This window comes from Arachis stenosperma, chromosome 3, assembly GCF_014773155.1.
Source record: "Arachis stenosperma cultivar V10309 chromosome 3, arast.V10309.gnm1.PFL2, whole genome shotgun sequence".
In the NCBI taxonomy this organism is placed as follows: domain Eukaryota; kingdom Viridiplantae; phylum Streptophyta; class Magnoliopsida; order Fabales; family Fabaceae; genus Arachis; species Arachis stenosperma.
In genome coordinates this window covers 157,253,376-157,274,635 of record NC_080379.1, presented here as the reverse complement: position 1 = coordinate 157,274,635, position 21,260 = coordinate 157,253,376, and the positions used below count along the sequence as shown (strand labels likewise).

At 31.9% G+C, this 21,260-nt stretch overlaps 3 protein-coding genes across 8 annotated transcripts; 1 reads left to right on the top strand and 2 right to left on the bottom strand.

Annotated features, from left to right (window-relative positions):
- Positions 1-1,699: 1,699 nt before the first annotated feature.
- LOC130969881 (uncharacterized) lies at positions 1,700-4,765 on the bottom strand. Of its 5 annotated transcripts, none has more exons than XR_009081943.1 (5): positions 4,651-4,765; positions 4,347-4,426; positions 4,178-4,236; positions 3,392-3,832; positions 1,702-2,438 (listed from the first exon to the last, which is right to left on the bottom strand). XR_009081943.1 is itself a non-coding variant. In XM_057895786.1 (3 exons), exons 1-3 carry the CDS (start codon positions 4,448-4,450, stop codon positions 3,543-3,545), a joined length of 453 nt encoding a protein of 150 aa, XP_057751769.1. In that variant the 3' UTR covers positions 2,509-3,542. The 5 variants fall into 5 exon arrangements, 1 of the variants encoding a protein (XP_057751769.1); XR_009081944.1 differs by having other exon boundaries at positions 1,703-2,438; positions 4,569-4,765; XR_009081942.1 differs by lacking the exon at positions 4,651-4,765 and having other exon boundaries at positions 1,700-2,496; positions 4,347-4,450.
- A 3,950-nt stretch (positions 4,766-8,715) lies between these two features.
- Positions 8,716-12,241, top strand: LOC130967016 (peroxidase 19). Its single transcript, XM_057891840.1, has 3 exons — positions 8,716-9,000; positions 9,081-9,281; positions 11,508-12,241. Exons 1-3 carry the CDS (start codon positions 8,716-8,718, stop codon positions 12,084-12,086), a joined length of 1,065 nt encoding a protein of 354 aa, XP_057747823.1. The 3' UTR covers positions 12,087-12,241.
- Positions 9,114-17,076, bottom strand: LOC130967244 (negative regulator of systemic acquired resistance SNI1). 2 transcript variants are annotated; one of them, XM_057892060.1, is made up of 16 exons: positions 16,732-17,076; positions 16,473-16,539; positions 16,276-16,369; positions 16,101-16,184; positions 15,900-15,989; positions 15,290-15,361; positions 14,893-14,962; positions 14,763-14,812; positions 14,356-14,568; positions 14,206-14,276; positions 14,030-14,099; positions 13,755-13,820; positions 13,463-13,615; positions 12,954-13,063; positions 12,370-12,487; positions 9,114-9,258 (listed from the first exon to the last, which is right to left on the bottom strand). In XM_057892060.1, exons 1-15 carry the CDS (start codon positions 16,853-16,855, stop codon positions 12,415-12,417), a joined length of 1,407 nt encoding a protein of 468 aa, XP_057748043.1. In that variant the 5' UTR covers positions 16,856-17,076; the 3' UTR covers positions 9,114-9,258; positions 12,370-12,414. The 2 variants fall into 2 exon arrangements, with proteins under 2 accessions (XP_057748043.1, XP_057748042.1); XM_057892059.1 differs by lacking the exon at positions 9,114-9,258 and having other exon boundaries at positions 12,315-12,487.
- Positions 17,077-21,260: the final 4,184 nt, after the last annotated feature.

Here is a 21,260-nt window from a genome sequence, read left to right as displayed (position 1 = left end):
TCAATCAATCAAAGGAATTAGATAACTCAAGAGTCACTAATTACTCTACCTAGGCCAAGAGGAACAAAATCTATACTAAAATCTAACCAAACATTTTGTCAAACACTTAGAAGGCATGAAAGAAAAGCATAGTAAATTGACAACAAGAATGAAATCCAACAACTATTATTGCAAAGAATTAATAACAACAATCAAAAGAAGCGTAATTATTATGAATTACCTCAAATTGAATTGAAAGAAAATAGAAGAAACAAAACTAGATCTACAACAAAATATAGGAGCAACATAAATGAGATTACAACAAAAGAATAGAAGAAGAATGAATGTAACAACAAGGAATTGAAAGGTAGAAGTATATGAGAGCAAAGATTAACTTAGATCTAAGAACTAAACCTAATCCTAATCCTAATTCTAGAGAGAAGTGAGAGCTTCTCCCTCTAGAAACTAACTCTAACTACTTCTAAAACTAAACTATGACTAATGATCAAAAGTATGTTGATTCTCCTTCAATCCTTGGCTTAAATAGCATCAGAAATGAGTTGGATTGGACCCACAAGGCTTCTAAAATTGCTGGCCACGAGTTGCATTAAGTGGATCATGTGCCACCATCGGCGTGTCCGCACACCGTGCACGTATGCACCCTTATACGCGATGCAACTATGGCAAATCTTATATTGTTTCGAAGCCCTGGATGTTAGCTTTCCAACGTAACTAGAACCACCTCATTTGGACCTCTGTAGCTCAAGTTATGGTCGTTTGAGTGCGAAGAGGTCGGCTTGACAGCTTTTGCGATTCCATCATTTCTTCATGAGTTCTCCATTCATTTCAAGGGACTTCGTTCCTCTTCGATTCACAAGGATTCAATCTGCCCTCTCTTTGAAAAGAACAGGTAAACTCCCAGTCTACATGCTTTTTCTTCATTCCCTTGGTCCAATCCTTACCTCATAAATCTGAAATCACTTAGCAAACATATCAAGGCATCTAATGGAATCAAGGAGAATTAGATTTAGCTATTTTAAGTCCTAAAAAATATGTTTTTACTCTTAAACCCAATTAAAGGAGAATTTACAAAATTATGCTATTTCATTGGATACTTGGGAGAAAAGTTGACAAAACCCTCTAAATTCAACACAAGATAAACCCTAAAACGTAGTTTATCAGTTTTAACGAGACAATAATCATAAATGGTCATCCAAGGGGGAGTGTTGTAATAAGAATGGGACGTGGATGCCCATTTTCTATATGAGGCTTACATTCTCAAGAGAGAATGAAAATTAATGAAGGTTAAAAATATTCTTTCTGTATGCCTATAAATAGGAGGTTAAACCTCCGTTGATGTTACACAACAACAAATACTATTCTCTCTCTTTCATATTACTAATTACTATTCTCTCTCTTTATATATCTTACTATAATATTAAATATACTAATCATATTTATTATATTATGATAATAATTGTGGTGAATATTACTATTAGAGTTATATAATTATACTTTTATATTTATTCTTTATTTATTTATTTTACAACATCATTGATATATTTTAAAAAAAAATTTATTTATAATATTTTTTCTTATTTATAATATCTAAGTAATATTTTTTTTCTATTTTGCTGTTAATAAGGATGTAACTTTATAGAATAAGTGTAATACTATTTTGTTAGTTAATGTTTATTTTCATGAGATAAGTTCTGTTTATTTATATAATTTTCTATTATTATTAAAATATTTTTCCTAACATGCGTGTTGTGTGTTTTGGGACAAGTATCATAAAACTAAGAGCTGTAAATTTTTACATATGTAGCCAATTTTTTTTAGATTTTAATAAAATAATATTTTCGTGTTCTTTTTTATTTGTCAAGATTTTAGAGGTGATAACAATATGGGTAATTTGATCATTATGATTCTACATAGCAAAATACACAATTGTGGTGGAGGATTTTTGCATGTCATATCCATGACACATGGCCTTCTGTTAAAACATTAAGCTTCCATCTTCCAAATGAGCATTTAGTTGTGTTCAAGTGAGATTGGTTTACTTCTTTTACCTGATTTTCATACCTTTAAAGTTTACACAATTATCAACTTGCAACATCAAGTAAGGAAGTTGGAATATGATTAGTAAATTTGCTTTTGAGGCTTTTGATCGCACTCTTAGAGATCTTATGAGGTTCTGTAACAACATATAAAATTTTTGGTGGAAAAACAATTGTCGTTGGACGTGACTTTCCTCAAATATTACCGGTATTTCAAAAAGCTTGTAGAAAAAATGTGGTACTTTGCAAAAATTAACTCATCAAAGTTATGGTCTTACCATAAAGTGCTTACCTTGACCAATCATGAGATTGCATATGAGTTCTTCGAATTTGGGAATCACAGTTTCCTCTGGATACTATTGTTGACTTCACATAACCGAAATTATTGGGTAATATGAGTGACTTCAATTTTTTGAAAGATAAAGCATTGTTAGCACCAATTCTTGAAGATGATGAGATGCTTCAGAGGAGAAAGAGTATTTAAGTTCGGGCTCATTTTGTGTGACAGATCAAGATGTTGGCATCGAAGTTAAGTGGATCACTATTGAATTCTTAAATGAAATGTTCTTGAACTCCAAATCATTAATAAGTTTGAAAAAGGAATTCCAATCATGCTACAAGATTAGTTGTTAGTGAATTGAGACATAATATCATAAGTGCTATTATTATTACGGGACAGCATATTGGTGAGAAAGTTTTCATTCCTCGAATGAATTTAATCTCATCTGATCCAGTTTCAGAGAAGACAATTTTCTATTGAACTTTGTTTTGCCATGACCATTTATAAAAGTCAAGGGCAACCACTCTCTCATGCCGGTTTGTTTTTGTTAAAACATGTCTTCACTTATGGACAACTCTATGTTGCTATATCAAGAGTAAAATCCAAAGCTAGCCTTAAGATATTAATTTTAGACAAGAACAAAAATGCATGAGATAGTACTAAAAATGTCATGTATCAAGAGGTTTTTGAGAAGATTTGGAATAACGTGATATGATAATGCAGTGATTTTCATGAAGATCATACTCTGAATGTAATGCAAAGCTTAGCTTTATTTTTCCCTTGCTATTCATATTGTATTTTCTTAAATGTTATTTGTAGAATTAACAATCAAGAAAATAGATCAATGTTCATAAATAGTATTGATATTTTTCTAGTTTCACACATCCTTCATTATACTTTATTGGTAACTGGGTAAGTAATGTTTCAGCAAACAAGAAAGAAACAAGACTACATTTGGGGATATATATAATTGAAAGTTAACTTCTAGTCCCTTCCTTGCACCAGAAGGAAACACATAAAAGTATTTGAATGCAAGATTTTAACAAATAAAAAATGAAGAAATATCTCCTCTAACCTTGCCATGAGTCATTTCCATTTTGTGTCTCCCTTCACCATAGGCTGACATCTCGATAAACAGGTTCATTTGCAACTTCAATGTCCTTGCTTCAATCAACCCTTCTTCTTTGCTTGTTGCAGCAATTTAGTATTTGTCCAATTAAAAGTAGTCACAGAATCGGCATGTTCAACGCTTGCAAGACATCCTTAAACTCAAAATCATGTGTTTCTTTGTTGAACTTCTCAACCAGTTTGTACCTTGCATCATTCAAATAGAAAGACTGAACAGTTTCTATTAGCCATTCCGCCTCAGAGTCAGTCAGCTTAAGCACCAAGATAAGCACCAAGTCCTTCGTCTCAGCAAATTCTTTGTAAAAGGTCACAGTAAAGTAGGGGGCTGCTTGTGTTCCCCTGGCCTTGTAATCTTCAAGACCCGTAAAAAGAATGTGTGGCATCTGCACTGCAAGAAAAGAATGAATATGCATCTCAAGATCAAATTGGAAGAAGAGAAGCAAATAGAGACAACAAAACAAATACATCGTTTGCATCAACATAGCTGAAGAGCATGGTATATTCAAGTTTCCATTAGTTATCTGAATAGATTGGGCTTATAGAACTTCTACTAGTAACCTAGATTTTTAGGATGTACATAAGGGTCCAAGGTCAGTGTTTATCCTATGTATCAAAAGTCAAAACTGTTCAGACTCTCTTTTAAAAATCATCAAAGATTTGTAACACAGTTTTGATTCACAAGTATAAATTAAATTTAGACTAAATGATAACCGAGATAAAATTTTTATCAAACCTTGAACAAACATTGTCGTATAACCACTTCCTCTCCAAACAGGAATGACAAAATATCGACTGCCAAGGATAAACAAAGCTGAGGTCAGAACATGAATTTTGGAATGGTACAAATATCGTGATACATATCTTAATAACAACCATAATAATTAAAAAAGAAAAAATAATACCATTCTGAAGCTCTATGCTCCAGCAGGTCATAAAGTTTTGCTTTCATGGATGCTCCAATATGACCTCTTCCCAAGTGATACTGAAATAAAACAAGCCAAATCATATTATCATAAATAAATAAACAAAACTCTTCAAAGGAGACATAAATTGTTACACAACATAATAGCCTTATGATGAATTGCATTCCATGATTCCATCAAAGCTAAGAAAAGCTAACTCACTATTCAATATATCACATTGACCAAATTTGTTGAACAAATTTAAAAAACAAAACGTCTGAGTCCTTGAGATTGTTGAAGATACCCTTTGCATCGTAGAATTCAGAAATGAGAAAAAGGAACAAATTTGACGATTGAATGAATCAGTGGCAGTGTTTTGTTTTCAGTGGTTAAGCTTGAAAATTTTAGTAGAATCGATGGCTTTGACTTATGAACTTAACTTGGTAAGAGGCCGACAGCTTATGATGAGTTCATTAAATTTGTTGAACAAATTTTTTTTTTTTGGTCTTGGTTGAACAAATTTATAAAACAAAACGTTTCAGGCCTTATTTTGGGCCTATAAGTTCGCCCAATATTGTCCCCACATGGGCTTGCGCGTAACATACATGTTGACCAAAGATCAATTATTCACTGCACAAAAAGAAATATCAGTTATTGAGAACAAAAACATCACTAATAATATTAAATTAGATAAAGTATTTTTTTTCTTTAAAGTTTAATAGTAATTTTAAAAATATCCTTAAATTTTATTTTGTTTTAATTTTGTCCCAAAAGTATCAAATATATTCCCGACAGCTAAATTTTTAAAAAGTTTAAGACCAATCCAACAATAATGCATGATAATTATATTTGATTTGCTTGTATTGAAGGTTGTTCTTATATAATTGTTGTTGAATTGGTTCTAAATTTTTTGAAAACTTATCCATCAAAGGCATATTTGATGCAAATCGAAAACTTTTAAGATAAAATTGAAATAAAATAAAATTTAGAGATTTTTTTTAAATTTTTGCTAAACTTTAGAGATAAAAAATATATTTTACCTATTAAATTATTAGTAGTTCCCTAACAATAAAATTAGTTTATTTTGAAAAAAAATGAGTTCGGAAAGAACCATAAGAAAAGATGTTGAGTATAATTTTGTTTTATTTTATTTTTTGCTTGTTTAGGTATAGTCTCTTGTTTACTTCTTGGAGCATCCCAACCTTTGTTTGTTAATGAGAAAAGCGACATAAAAAGAGTGAGAAGATAAACAAGATGGACATCGTTGTGTGGAATAGAAATGCTTGTCCTTTTATGGATGAGAAAGAATTTCTTCTAGTTCTACTATGAATAATTCCTACGTAAAAAGAAAATAGAAAATAGCAAATTAAAATGTTTAATTCAGCATTGCCTTTTCACATAACATGATACCACTTTGCATTTGCAACTTCCAAAAGTATCATTATGAAAATGGAAGAAGTTTGAACTGAATTTAATTAAAGCTGTTAAGCATGCAAAAGATATATACTTGATTTAATAATGAGGCTCAAATATTTCTAGTGACAATAATATAATCTTTTTTTTTTTTTGATACAATATAATGTTGTTTAACAAAACAATAAAAAAGCATCTCTTAATAACAAGCTGACCCCAAAAAATAAAAGGGGTGGAGCCCAAGTGAAAAGTTGTGTCACTTTCACTTTGGTCCCTGAATGAATGACCATAACTCTTTGAATAAAAAAAAAAAAAAAAAAGAATGACCATAACTCATAATAACTATAGTCATGAAAAAAGTAGCACCACCCACCATACAAGAGGAATGATATTGCTAAGATGGTCCACAGTCCACTAGCTTTTAGTGTGGTTACAACAAGGGCTTTCAACACTTAAGACGAACCTCAGAAAGGAATAAAAAACAAACTCAGCAGTTTGGTCATCTTATTTTACATACATGCACTGGATTAATTATTCTATGAGGACTTATATTAATTTAGAGTTTCGTTACATGCACTTTTTTTTCCCTTGCGAGAAGTCAAATGGTGTTTTTTCTTGGCGATAATGTTATAAGTGTGAAGAGTGCATAAAATTAGTCTCGTTCACTTCAAAAAAATAAAAAAATATGAGAAATTTATAAAATGAGAGACTCGTTAATTTGATATTTTAAGATTTTGAGTTTGACGTAGTGTCTTAAACTTTTTATGGGAGTGGATCCTCTCCAGTGAAAAAAAAAACTGGATGGTATCCAGTGAAAGATCTTATCCTTCATTGCATTCTCTCTGTCATTTATTTCTAATCCCACTTGTAAAATTAAAGATAGGATATTACACTTTATTCTCTCGAATAATAAAAAAAATAGAGAGAATTCATTTCCACTTTTTATAGTGGCCCAATAAATAGTTTCAGACTGATGGTTTCATCAATCTGGTGATTAAAAAGTATTCAAAGTGGTGCCACGAGAGACTCATTATGTGTTTTCTCATTTCGTTTCTCCCACGATGGCCCAACACTTTAACTATTTATTGAGATATACTAGCAAATTAGTTCAATTCTATCATGTTATATTAGAAAGAATGAATATTATCAATTACTTCTATTTTGATAATATTACTTTTTTTTAATAAATTCATACAAATATACAATATAAAAAAATCATATATAATTATATACGAAGTGGTACTATCAAACATAGAAATTGTAATATCATTCTCCAACATTAAAAATAAGTGAATTTACTCAGAATATATATAAAAAAGAATTGTGAATTCGAAAACCATTTTTTCATCTAGTGGTAGGAGTTGTGGGGTGTTTAGGCTTTAAGTGCACATGCCATGCATTTATTAATTCATGCAAAGGTAGTGCTCAATGCTCAGTGGTTGTGTTGTGGACTTGTGGTTCTGCTGAGTCTCTCTCTGTTATCCTTTTCTTTCAACCATGTTTTTGTACATTAAAAATGTTATTCTCATATATTTGTTTAACTCTTACATTTTTACAGTGCAAAATAATTGTGCAAAAACCAATATCCTTTATCCTTTGTAAATGTTAATAGTCATCCCTTACTAGTTTGCTTTATATCCTTGCCGAGTCCTTGAAATCCAATCCACCTATGATATTGGATATAAGTATCCAGAGGAACTCAACTATTGGAAAGAACTAAATGAATAAGTGATAAATTACAAAAAGAAATTGACATTAGTACATCCTAATCCAAAGATTTAAGGTATTATATTTATAAATTTCTTACATTATATACTATTTATTTAATGAATTTTTAACAAATATACCAAAGACTTTTTGCTTAATGTTTTACACTTCAATAAAAAGTTTTTTGAACACTAATCATTCTATTTCATATTAATATTTTATTTTGCTACTCTCATTTTTCGGTGACTCTCAACTATAATACTCAAACTGTTGAGTTAGTTTTATTATAAAAGTTTTAAATATTAGCAAATCTATTCGAAAATAAATAAAATTAGCTTTGTATTGAAAAAAATAATATACATGGATAAAAATATTTAAATATGTTAATTTCATTCATAAATAGATTTATTATCACTCTAAACTTTTCTAAATAAAAATAATAATTACTCATTTCGTGAATACAAAATTAATTTCGTTTATTCATAAATAAAAAATTGTAGTTTACTACAAACTATTCTTAATATATCTCTCATAGCTATTCATTGGCAAGTCCCATTAATCTATAGCCAACATTTTTAACGATCTAGAGCTGCTGCAATTCCATATATTCATACACGTGAATGAATCTCTTCATCACCATCACGAGTTTCTTCCTTAACATTTTGTCAAAATTTGAAACCACATATATTTTAATAATGATAGTTCAACTTTACTGTTTTCAAAATAATCATTGATAATTGATAAACTATATTTTTTGTCTCCATTGTATCAACTGTCACTGAGATTATATATTCTAGGGAATCCAAATTAAATTAAAATACCATTTAAGAAAAAAAAAACAGAGACACCTATCAAGATGCCATGAAATGTAGACCCTACATTATATAAATAATTTCCATTTGACCAAACATATAAATGATAAATCCATTATGGATTAAACAAAATAGAAGAAACGTCAGAAAAGCTGTTATCAGGTGGCAAACCTTCAAAGTCTCAACATGTTCTTCAAGGAGATGTCTTTTGGATTTTTCTGAATTTTTTTTTTTTTTGGGGCTTTGTAACCACCAACTACTAAACTCAGCTTCTTGTTTCCCTTCTCTCTCAGATTCACGAGACTTGATTCCCTTTAAAACCCCTTAAATCTGTACCATACAAACAAAACATTTCAACATCATTATCATTATTCCAACCACAATAACACCCTTTTATTTTCCTTTGTCCTAAACTGCTTCATTATTCCAACAAAGTCATGTCTGTCCCTAAATATTCTACTGCTTGTTGCTTCTTCTCATCTCAATTCACTTGTTTGTTTGTTTTCTTCATCATTGTAGCTGGAACTACTACACCATGCTTAGCCAAAATTATTACCAACAACACCACCCGCCGCCATCGTCAGGTCTCAGTTGATTACTATGCAAGAACTTGTCCCAATGTAGAACAGCTTGTAGGGTCAGTCACCAACCAACAATTCAAAGAATCACCTGTTTCTGGACCTGCCACCATTAACCTCTTCTTCCATGATTGTTTTGTAGAAGTAAATGCTTTAGCTTTGCTTGCTTGCATGCATGTAATAATTGCATGCTTTATTGAAATGACTTAAACCCGTGAATGCAGGGGTGTGATGGATCTATTCTAATAGCATCAAAGCAAGGAAGCAAAGAATTGGCAGAGAAAGATGCAGACGTTAATAGAGAATTGAGAGTGGAAGGTTTTGAGACCGTGATGAAGGCTAAGGAAGCAGTGGAGAGAAAGTGTCCTGGTGTAGTTTCATGTGCAGACATTCTTGCAATTGCTGCAAGAGATTATGTGCACTTGGTAAGTAACCATTTCTTCGTTTCAGTTAATAAAAATACTTGATTACTACATTCTTTTTTCTTCTTCTATAATCTTCCTTTGTTTTTCTTCAAGTGTGGCCACTTTGCAAACTATTCTCTTTCATAAGGTCAAGAAAATTTTACATAGAAATGGCATGAAGAATAGACTTATTTGATATTAGAGAAATCAATATAGTGGTTATATAATGGATGATGAAATTTTCTTCTCTTTTCTCTAAGTGCTTCTTAGTTTCTTTCTAGTAGATTTACATCCAAACCGTTTATAAAGAAAAGTGTTTTAAAGAAAATGGTACTGAGCTCATTGCTGTATACACAAGGCGGGATTCGAACCCCCAACACTTATTTAAGCGGACTAGTGAGCTAACCACTAGACCAACCCAACTTGGTTAAAATTTGGGAAATACTAATAATGAAAAGGGTTAAAAATTAAATTATAGACCTAAAATTTTAAGCATTGTGATCTTACAGAACTTAGTAAACAAAAAGGAGTCCTAGAATATATTGCAGCTTTTGTGTTTGCCAGTTTTTATGACAATAGATGTATATTTGAAAAAGTTGCATTGCTTTGGAACAGCTTTTTATTTTATTTTACCAGACAAACTAAAAGAAAAAGCCCATTTTTTCCTTCCTAAATAAAGACAAAAAAGGTAGCAGTTATGTTGAATAAAATTCTCTTTCGATTAGCTAATTTATCCGCTGGAAAAGACACAAAATGGGTTAGGTATTTTGGTACTGACTAGCCTAGATTTGAGATATTCAAAGTAACTTAGGATGAGTTTGGTTTGTATTTTTGTTTTTAAAAGTTTTCAATTTTTAAGGTTTTATAAGGAAAATAATAAAATAAAAAATGAAAATAGAAAAACAATTTTTTTTATTATTATTTTTTCTTCACAAAATCTAAAAATAAAGTTCTCTGAAAATGAAAATACAAATTAAAGGCACTCTTAGTATTTATATCTAGAAAACAGACAAATTGATCTTAATAATAATCAAACGGTAACGGTTAATACATAAGAATCTAATGTCTTTTTTCAATATTGTTAACTGTAGTTTTATAGTGACATGAGCAGGGTGACCACTTTCATATACAAAGATTTAGCAGCGTAAGTCAACTTTTAAGTTTGTTTCATAAAAATGTTAAGTGTAGTTAAAAAATTAACTACTAAATTGATTATTATATATTTATATTTTATACAAATAACTAATATTTTTTATAAACATAACATTATTGCTTTTATGATATCCATAACTTTTGTACTTCCCGACTTCCCGTCAAATTTTATATATACACACGCTAAGCAAAGCTTCTTAAACCTTGAGTCTAAATTATTATAACTTAATATTGTCCTTGTCTATGAGATGTCAGATTTATACACGTTGGAGCCTTGTGCTTAAAAGTACTGAATAATTTAATTTCAATTTATGTTTAGTCAAATATTTTTTTTAACGATATCTCCCAATCTGACATATCAAAGACTAATTGATCACAAATTTAAACTCTATTTAAGGATTTATCATTTGACCAATGAATTACTACATGCATAAAACGAAATTCGAACATCCGATACTTGTAAACTAGTGAACTAACCACTAAACTAACATGTCAGTTCAATCAAATTTCTAATTAGATTTAATGAAACGATATGGTAGCCTATCCATTTCAATGGAATAAAGCTCAGCCTTTCTAGTTAAGAGTGCAAAATAATTCCTTTTCTAAATCAACTAAAGGTACATATTAGTCTTAATAAAAATTTACAACTACTGTAACAGCTTGAGTTTAAGAAAGCCAACTGGTAATATTCAATAATGCACTATCATCGAAAGGTATGAATCGCAAAAATTACAATGAAAAATGTTATATACTTTTCCTTTAAGGCTTTAACACGAACTCAACACACATCTATGACTATGAGACTCCAAATAGTGATACACTATATCTAATAATAGAAACATCTATGAAAAGAATCAATACAGATAATACATCTTGGTCTCAGAAATCATATTTGTACCACTTTTTGATACACTACATGTACCCCTTCGTTTTATGGTACAAAATACAATTTTTTTTTTAATCTTTTTTTCACTTTTTATCAATCACTTTTAATACAAAAGTAAAAAGTATACACATGAAGTGTATACAAAAATAATGCATATAATATTTTTCCATCACAATTAATGACTATTTATTGTGTAACTGGTGGCACAGGTAGGGGGACCATACTACCAAGTGAAGAAGGGAAGATGGGATGGGAGGATATCAATGGCATCAAGGGTGGAACCCAACATCCCTCATGCAAACTACACCGTTGATCAGCTCATCAAGCTCTTCAACTCAAAAGGCTTAACCATACAAGACATGGTTGCTCTCTCTGGTGCCCACTCAATAGGTTTTGCACACTGCAAGCACTTTGTGAAAAGGCTATACAATTACAAGGGCAACGGTCAACCAGACCCAAACGTTGACCCCAAACTCCTCAATGCACTGAGAATGTATTGCCCTAACTATGGTGGAAACTTGGACATTGTTGCCCCATTTGATGCAACTACACCATTTGTATTTGACCAAGCATATTATGGTAACTTGCAGAAGAAGATGGGGTTGTTAGCTTCCGACCAGGCTTTGGTTTTGGACCCAAGAACCAAGCCTTTGGTTCAAGAGTTTGCAAATGATAAGAACAAGTTTTTTCAAGCTTTTGCAGCAGCCATGGATAGACTGAGTTTGGTGGGAGTGAAGAGAGGGAAAAAGCATGGAGAGAAGAGAAGAGACTGCAGCATGCATGCATGAAGATTGGGAGATGGGGTTGACACAATTCTTGCATTCATAACTGGACAAGTGACTTCAATGTATCTTTTATTAAGTTCATGTTTAAGTAATTCATTGTTTATGTGCAGTTATGTATGCAATAGTTGGGATGACATTATTATTTGTAACTTCGTGTCTTGGTGGATTCAACTTAATTACTTTGGAGAATTGATTAATTCCAATCAGATTAAAGTAAAGACAAAAGAAAAATTAAATAAAAGGAAACCTGCAATTACTGTAAGGTAACAAAAGGAGTTGATCTTACATTGTAGGACAGAATAATTTGATAAAGTCGACAGTTATTTCCATCCTATGATTTCATGGAGATAATAGTTGCCGCAGTAAATAGTGCTTCTTTCCCAATCGAGAAAATCTCCATAGATCTAAACCATGATAGATAAAATCAGAAAATTGTCAAGATACTAAAATTATGGATCTTGGGTTACTAAATAAATCATGGATTTTTATAGGATATTTAATAAAATTTTGAAGTATATCAATACTTCAACATGGAAGGATACTCAAATTGACATGGTTTCACATACCATTAGCACTCGCAATCATTTTTTTTACATTAAATAAATGGGTTTAGCTAACATGTGCTTTAAGGGCACATGATAAGCTTACCATTGGTGGAAAACTTTAAATGTTTTCATTTAATGAATGCAAAACAAATGCATTGGAAACTTAAATTTTTTATATTTTCAATAAAAACTTTCTTAAGTTGTAAACTTAACATGTGCCCCCTAAATAAATAAGAGTTTTGTTACGTAGTCATCTCCCAGATAATGCAACTATAAGCAAGCAAGAATAGTGTAAGATTAAAGTCCTGAGAAATTGTGCCCTTACTCATTTGTGCTTCTCAAACTTTCAAAAGCAGAGATAAACATCTGACACAAGTCTGCAAGAGCACTGACTCCTCCTTCTGCATTTCCTTCTGACAGTATTGATAATCGCGCCTGAAAGAAAATAAAACCCTTTTTTATTGAAAAAAAGAAAGAACTAATTTAGAAGCTCCTCATACAGTTATTTGGGATAGTTGAGAACATACTTCTACTTCCTGAGGGCAAAAAAGACAATGCTTCATATTAGAAAAATGGATAAAATCTCTAGCTAGTCCTTAGTCCCATGAGGTTTAAAGATACCAAATTAGTCATCATCCAACACTCATGATTAAGAAGTTATGTATATGCAGAACAGGTTGGTTTGCCTTTCATTGCTGTGTTCTTTCTCTTCATTTCACCTTTAGAGGGTTTAACTCCTAAAGCTTTGTACTTTTATCTCAAAAGGTTTATTAAAAGCTTTGTCATTCAAAAAAATATATATGGTGCTTCGACTCATTGAATAAAGACCGGTACCTGAAAACCAAAAGCCAAAAGGAACTGCATTACATCTGGACCAATTTTTTTAGTAATGCTTTTAGTGCCAGTTTTATTTGAGATGCATTTCAAAGCCACTTCAAATGTGGCATCCTCAGGAGAGCCATTTGACTTTCGAGTGCGAGCAGAAGGCTGCAATTATGCATAAAATAAACAAAATTAAATAGAGATTATGAAACCTGTAGCTTACTATCCGTTGAGGCTCCATTTCAAAAGTAACAATACATAATGTTAAGCAAGTAGATTTTCAAACAATCTAGCTGCTGATTACCTTAGTCATGTATTTCCACAGGTACTGCACAACTATTTCCAGTTTCCATTTTGGTTCACTGAAGGTCTGCAATCACGCTCAGTAAAAACAGAACCATTAGCCATAACATAACTGTCATGTCATCAATACTATGTAAATATTATATAGTGAGATTTATTTTGCTTCTTGATTAGTATAACTAGAAGAAAATGTTTCAAAAGGAAAGGGACAATCCTGTACAGACAGTTATTTGCAAAAAGGGTGAGAGGAGCAGAGAGACAATGTTCACGCTCAACCTTAAGAAATACGGGGACGGTATCTATGCTGTAAGCTAGTTGATCTAAAAGTATGTCCATCAAAGGTTTTCTGCACCAAAATAGGATGTCAGACATATTTTAGCCAGGAGCATTGAGTAAAAATGAAAAATCAATTGAAAGGAACCTAGAGAAACATAATTACTTGAAACAACTACCTCAGACCATCTGCTCTTGTTGTGTGGCCTTTAAGATCTGCTTTCTTCCTTGATATATCAAGGTCCATAATCTAAAATAATCCAGAATATTAATAAAAAAAATAATCAGTTGTTTGAACTTCAAAATACATAATCTTTTCAGAAACTTACCATAACAAAAAACTTATCCATAGAGACACAGGTGTTCTTCACTACTTCATGTAAAGCAAAAGATAGTGCAGTATGAAAGTGTTTGGATAACTGAGATTCAGTACTCTTTTGAATCTCTAGATGGTTACTGAGTTCATTTTGAAGTTGAGATAGTTGACAAAAAACTATTAAGCAGTCCTGCATCATGCTTTTGTAGTTTATTTTCCTAGATCCCTGCAAAAGCAACTATGATCAAGAAACAAATCTCTCAAGGAAATGGATCAAGAGAAAATAAGATCTCAACAACAGGACATATGGAATGAAGACTACTGGTATTCATTTACTTAGCATGTTGATCAATATGGTTATCTTTTATTGTTTAGTAGATAAAGTCCTCCAGTGCTTTTGGTGTAATAATAAACAAATACCAGTAAAATATTGAGCATAGACTCCCTCTGCATGTTCCAGTTCATGGTTGCTGCAAGAAAACATTACATAGAATATAAAAAGTAGGCTAAAGTACAGCTGCAACACAGATGAGTGCAACTTCATACACACCGTTACGTGGTAGAAAATCGCCTTCAAGAACAACGACAAGATATTGAAAGAGTAACATGTTCTGCAATGCCTGCAAGGAGATTACACCAAGAAATAACACTAGTAACTTTTATTTCCTGTTGAAAAATTGCACTTAGTTTGTAACATTATGAATTAAAAGCTTAACATATAGAACGCAAATATCGTTTATCTTTATGAAAAATTATACTTAATTTGTATCCTTATGAGTTAAAGCTTAAAATATATACACAAACAGTAGGGAAGACTTGTGTAAATGGAAAATATAGCTAAAAAGTTGAATACATGGAATAGCAACAGCTGGAAATTTATCACATACCCAACGTTAGACAAGTATTCACATATTCTAGAACAGAACATACAATGTTGGTGAACTAACCTTCATGTTTGATGCTTGAAATTCAGTCTCAGATGAAAGTTCGGCAAGCTCTTCAATCAGATCATGAAAGCTCTAAGGTTGGTAAAGAAAAATGAAGAGCGAAATGAGCTCAAGAATTCGATATCAAATTGCAATTTAGTGGAAAGACACCATGGAAACCTCAGAGAAGCTGAAATTTTAAAAATCTAAGTTGAAAACAAACAGAAATAAGTTCATTTAGTTGCAATGAAAATTATCTCTGCCTGCTACGAAATATTGTGCAACACAACAGATTAATATGACTTATTCAGATTAAAGGAGCAGAATCAGATAGCTAGCATGCATTTCTATGAAACACGTTAACGGACTTATGCAATAAAATGTATCACTGGTTATTTCATCATCTGCAATTTCGTACATGCATATCCAAAAGTAGCTTCTCATAAATTTGGATAAAAAGAATCAGGTAGGCAATACAAACATCTCAAAAGAAGTTACGGGAAAATATGTTGCTGTATAAGAGTAATAATTTTTTTCATGGAAAGGTTAGGATAAAAATAAAATACATCAGCACAGTTAAAACTGTTACAAGTAGTGAAAACAACAACTAGTGAAGAAGAAACCAACTCACAGAGGGTTCAAGAGGTTGATCAGGCTGTTTTTTACTTTCTTCACCAACAGAATTGGCATTATCCTGGAACACAAGAAGGGGAGACCATGCCTACCAAGAAGTATTTTGCATTTGTAAGTTCAATTAGCATCCTATATTTGGAATTAAATTTACCTAGAATGAAAGAAAACAATAGATGAGATGATTCATAGCCATTTGTACCTCTTCAGCGACAACCAATTTTGATGGAGAATTAGCAGATGATTTCGAATTATCATTGCCGGTTGAATACACACGAGGGAAGTGCTAAACCCACAAAGAATTTACAAAATTGAAAGTATCAGTTATATTGGGGACTACAAATATAAAGCAGGAATATCATGTGACAGTCAAATACCTTGTCTAAATCAAGCAGCAGCTTATAACTCGCCATTATCACCTCTAAAGACTTCCCAGTCCTCAGCATACGGAAGATTGCCCTAAAGATTTTTCTTCACAAAACAAAAACAAAAAAACAAAAAAACAAAAAATAAAGCTCAACATACAAGTAGACACATTACAACAAAATACACCTTACACTTTCAAGCAACTTACCCAGTGGGAAGCTTTCGGTGTTTTTGAATAATTGAAGAAGCACGCACAGCATCCAGAAAAGCAATCCCTGCATGTATTATGAACCCTAAGAATGAACAGACACAGAAACTTTTCTATGACCGAAACCCAGTTTAAACACATGGATTTTCTAAGTGAGCGCGAACTCAATGAAGGATCAAGTGAACATGGAAAGAAGAATCAACTCAGAAAAATTATTCGGGAAAAAAAAAAGTTTGACTGTGATGGTTACGAATCTTACGATCATCGAAGGCATCATGAGCTTCGGAGGCATCAAGCATGGCCAACATGCTGTCTTCCATTCCTATCCCTCCCTCACCGCCTCTGTTCAATCTTCCACTGCTCATGTTGCTAGGGTTCTCCATTTTCTTTTCCTCTCTGGCCAAAAAACAACAAAACTATCGAATTTTTCTGTGTCAATTTCAAATTTCAATAGCATTAAATAAAATTTAGAAATCAAGGGTTTGTGTATCTTCCCGCCAAAATTGGCAAACTAAACAAAAAACTTCACTTCACTAGAACTCTAGAAACTGGGACCCGATTGGATACTCCCAACTTCAATGGAGTTTCAATGCTCCAAAAACAAACTACATTGCAAAAGTATATGTTTGGAGTTTCAAAGCTCCATAAATGAAAAAGAAGAGAAGTTTTTTTATTTTTTTTGGGCTAGAACTGGTTGACCCATTTTAAGTTCGATGCCCATTTTTTTTAGTATTTGATATTATAGTGAACAAAAAAAAAACTATTTGGGCTAATAGCTTTTTATTTTTTCTTGAACTATTATACTAGTAACAACAAAATAAAAATAACAAAATTGGAAAACCTGAAATTATAATTACACCCTTTTAGAGTTAATTTTAAAAATTAAAATATCTTTTAAAATTAAAATAATTTATATTGAATTGGAAATATGATATAATTTTAAAAAAGAGTAAACTATAAAACTAAAGATATATATTTAGTAAATTTTAAAATGACAATTTTACCATTGTAGAGTTAATTTTAAATTTTAAAATATCTTTTAAAGTTAGAATATTGAATTTTCAATATGAACAAAATTCCTTCCGTATCCAATACGTCACTTATGGTGATTTAAGAGCGTCATCTGTTTCTGATTATTTTAAATTTTTAATTAAGCATTAGTGTTTTGTAGTAAATTTGATTATAATATTTTTTAAATTTTAAAAATTAATTAGCTCAAGTATTTTGAGATTTAAGTTTAATTATTTATATATAATTTATTCTATTATATTAAAATTCATTCTTATTATACATACTAGAGCATATATTATGTTATTATTATATTAAAATTCATTCTTATTATACATACTAGAGCATATATTATGTTATTATTTTTTAATTAGTATGCTAAAATTCTAAAGATAATTGTTTTACATTTTAATATACATTTAAAACAGTTTTTTTTTAATTTAACCTGTAAATCTAGAGCTTTTAACTTTTTTTTTTATAAATTACATAAAGCTTGTTATTCCATTATCTCCTATTCTTCTTTAAATATGAAAAATTAAAATTGAGCCACAATTTATGCTGGCTTACAGTTATCTATATATTTTTTATTTGAATTCAATACTATTTTTAATTATTTGGAATCATCCTGTAAATCTAGAGCTTTAAACTTTTTTTTTAAATTACATAAAGCTTGTTATTCCATTATCTCCTATTCTTCTTTAATTTTGAAAAATTAAAATTGAGCAACAATTCATGCTGGCTTACAATTATCTATATATTTTTTACTTGAATTCAATACTATTTTTAATTATTTGGAATCATTCTGCCGTTATGTTGTGAAATTTTTATGTAATCTATATTATACCTTTTTTTTATATTGTATTGATTCTCATTTTATCTATTTTACTTTGATTTGTATCATTCTTTCTCATGGCTACTTAGTGAATGATAGAATGTTATTTTAGTGCTTGTTTACTTCATGTTATTAAAAAAATTAATCGAGAGTAATAATTTTAAAAAATTGAAAAAAAAAAAGATAGAGCAAACAAACTACATTTAGTTATTTAAAAACTAACATGCTTTTTTTAAATAAAATAAAAAATTATTATTTATAACAAATTTTTTAGGATCCACATTTTTTGAACTTTATAAAGTTTGCCTAGGTAACGTTTGTTTTGAGGTAACGTTTGTTTTGAGGTATTGAGAAGACTGAGACTATGGGTGTTCATAAAAAAACCAAAATGTGGTTAACCAGTTAAAAAATTATAACCACATTTTGGTTAACCAGTTTAATAAAACAATTTAAAAACTATATCCATATTTTTTAGAATTGGTTAACCAAAACCAAATAAAAAAAATAACGGTTTATAACCGGTTAACAAAAACCTAAACCAAATTAAAATTAAAACCTAATTCCGAAACCAAATTACATACTCTCTCTCTCTCTCTCTCTCTCTCTCTCTCTTTCTCTCTCTCCCTCCCTCTCCCCCTTCCTCTCTCTTTCTCTCTCCCTCCTTTCTTTCTCTTCTTCTCTCTCTCTGTCTCTCTCTGTCTCTCCTCTTTCTGTCCCTTCTCTCTCTCCTCCTATCTCTTTTTTTCCCTTCTCTCCCTCCTCTCTCTCTCTCTCTCATTTTTCTCTTTCTCCTCCTCCTCTTTGTCCTTTCCTTTTCTCTCTCCCACTCTTCTCTCTCTCTCTCTCTCCCTCCCTCCTCTCTCTCTACCCTTCTCTCTCTTCTTTTCCCCTATTTCTCTCCCCTATCCCTCTCTCTCCCCCTTCCTTTCCCTCCTCTCTCTCTCCCTTCTCTGTCTCACTCATTTTTCTCTTTATCTCCTCTCCACATTCTCTCTCTCCTTTCTCTCTCTCTCTCCCCTATCTCTCTATTTCGCTTTCGTCGTCTCTTTCTCTCTCTCTCTCTTCCCCCTCTCCCCCCTCTCTCTCCCCTCCCCTTCTCTATCTCTCTCTCTATCTCTCGTCTCTCTCGTCTCTCCCTCCCTCTCTTGTCTCTCTATCCTTCTCTCCCCTTCCCTCTTTCTCTCTCTCCTTCTCCCCCTCTCTATTCCTCTCCTTCTCTCTCTGTCTCTCTCTCATTCTCATTCCGTCTCTTCTCCCCCCTCTCTCTTTCTCCCACTCCCTTCTCTCTCTTCCTCTCTATCCTCTCCTTTCTCTCTCTAATCATCTGTCCTCTTTTTTTATCTGTCCTCCTCTCTCTCTCTCCCCTCATATCTCTCTGTTCTCTCCTCTCCTTATCTCTCTCCCATATCTCCCTCCTTTCTCCTTTCTTTTCCCCTCTCTCTCTTTCTCTCTCTCTCTCTCTCTCTCTCTCCCCTTTTCCCTCCCCTCTATTTTTCTCAGTCTTTTCTCTCTTTCTCTCTGTCGCTCCTCTCTCTTTCATTTTCTTCTTTCTCTCTCTCTCTCCCATTTTCTCTCTCTTCTCCTCTTCCTCTCTTCCTTCTCTCCTTTTCATCTTTGTTTTCTTACTCTCTCTTTTCTATTTCTCTCTCAACCTTCTATGAATCTCTATCCCTCTTCTATCTATTTTTCTCTCTTTTCTCTAAAGTGAGAGAGAAGAGAGAGAAGAAGAGAAGATAGAAGAGGAGAAAGAAAAAAGGAGAGAGATAAGAAGAGAGAAGAAGAGAGAGAAAGAGAAAGAGAAAAAGGACAAAGAGATAGAAAGAGAGAGGGGAGAGAGAGAGGGGATGGGGAGAGAGAAGGGGAGAGAGACAGAAAAAGAGAAAGAGAGAGAGAAAAGAGGGGAGGGGAGAGAGAGGGAGAGAGGGAGAGGAGGGGAGAGAGAAAGAGGGAAGGGGGGAGAGAGAGAGCATGTGGAGAGAGAGGGAGAGAAGGATAGAGAGAAAGAAAGAGAGGAGAGAGAGAGAGATAGGTAGAGAGAGAGAGAGAAAAGGAAGAGAAGAGGAGAGAGAGAGGAAGGGGAAAGAGAGAAAAATGGGAGAGAAGGGAGAGAGAGAGGAAGAGAAAGAGAGGGGAGGGGAGAAAGAGAGAGAGAGATGAAAGAGAGGAGAGAGAAAGAGAAGGTTAAAACAGCTGGTTTATGTATGTAAAAATATTAATTTTAGTGTAAAATTTTATTTTTACATGTAAAAACTAATTTTATGGTATAAAAATCAATTTTTTGGTATAAAAACCGATTTTTTTGGTGTAAAAACTGATTTTTAGTGTAAAAACCAGTTTTTTTTATATAAAAACCGGTTTTTCTATATAAAAATCGGTTTTTTTAAAAACTGGTTTTTGCTTTAATAATCGGTTAAAAACTTGTTTTGAATTTCACTAACCGGTTGCATCATGTAAAATCAATTTGGTTAATTAACCAATACTATATTTTTGGTTAATAAAAAAATTGGTTTAGTTTTTGGATTATCCAAACCATGAACACCCCTAATTGAGAGTCAGTATTATGTTTGTTGGCCCATAAATTGGTTCTAAAATTTTAGTCTTTGTCTCTAAAATTTCAGTATTTCAGTATCTCCAAAAAATAGGGACATAAGGTAGCGTTTGGTGGAGAGACAGAGACAGAAAGACTGAGACTGAGAGACAGAGACTGAGATACAGGGATTGAAACAAATCTCAGTATTTTGTTTGGTGCAAAATGAGAGACATGAATTGAAACAAGAATGAAACTCTAATTTAATTTGCACAAAGGATAAAATTGGAATTAATTAATTGAAATGAAAGTATTTAAGGTATAAAATGTTATTAAAGTTTCAGTCTCCATCTCTAAAAATTTCAGTCCCCTGTGTCCCTACTTTTTGGAGGTACTGAAATACTGAAATTTTGGAGACAGA

Excerpts from the sequence above, each read along its gene's own strand:
- LOC130969881 (XM_057895786.1), bottom strand. The coding sequence starts at position 4,450 with ATGATTTGGCTTGTTTTATTTCAGTATCACTTGGGAAGAGGTCATATT. Across the intron at positions 4,237-4,346 it reads GAGCATAGAGCTTCAGAATG|TCGATATTTTGTCATTCCTG; the intron begins GTATTATTTTTT and ends TATCCTTGGCAG. Across the intron at positions 3,833-4,177 it reads TACGACAATGTTTGTTCAAG|TGCAGATGCCACACATTCTT; the intron begins GTTTGATAAAAA and ends CTTTTCTTGCAG.
- LOC130967016 (XM_057891840.1), top strand. The coding sequence starts at position 8,716 with ATGTCTGTCCCTAAATATTCTACTGCTTGTTGCTTCTTCTCATCTCAA. Across the intron at positions 9,001-9,080 it reads TCCATGATTGTTTTGTAGAA|GGGTGTGATGGATCTATTCT; the intron begins GTAAATGCTTTA and ends CCGTGAATGCAG. Across the intron at positions 9,282-11,507 it reads CAAGAGATTATGTGCACTTG|GTAGGGGGACCATACTACCA; the intron begins GTAAGTAACCAT and ends CTGGTGGCACAG.
- LOC130967244 (XM_057892060.1), bottom strand. The coding sequence starts at position 16,855 with ATGGAGAACCCTAGCAACATGAGCAGTGGAAGATTGAACAGAGGCGGT. Across the intron at positions 16,370-16,472 it reads CACCGAAAGCTTCCCACTGG|AAAAATCTTTAGGGCAATCT; the intron begins GTAAGTTGCTTG and ends TGTTTTGTGAAG. Across the intron at positions 15,990-16,100 it reads AATTGGTTGTCGCTGAAGAG|GCATGGTCTCCCCTTCTTGT; the intron begins GTACAAATGGCT and ends ACTTCTTGGTAG.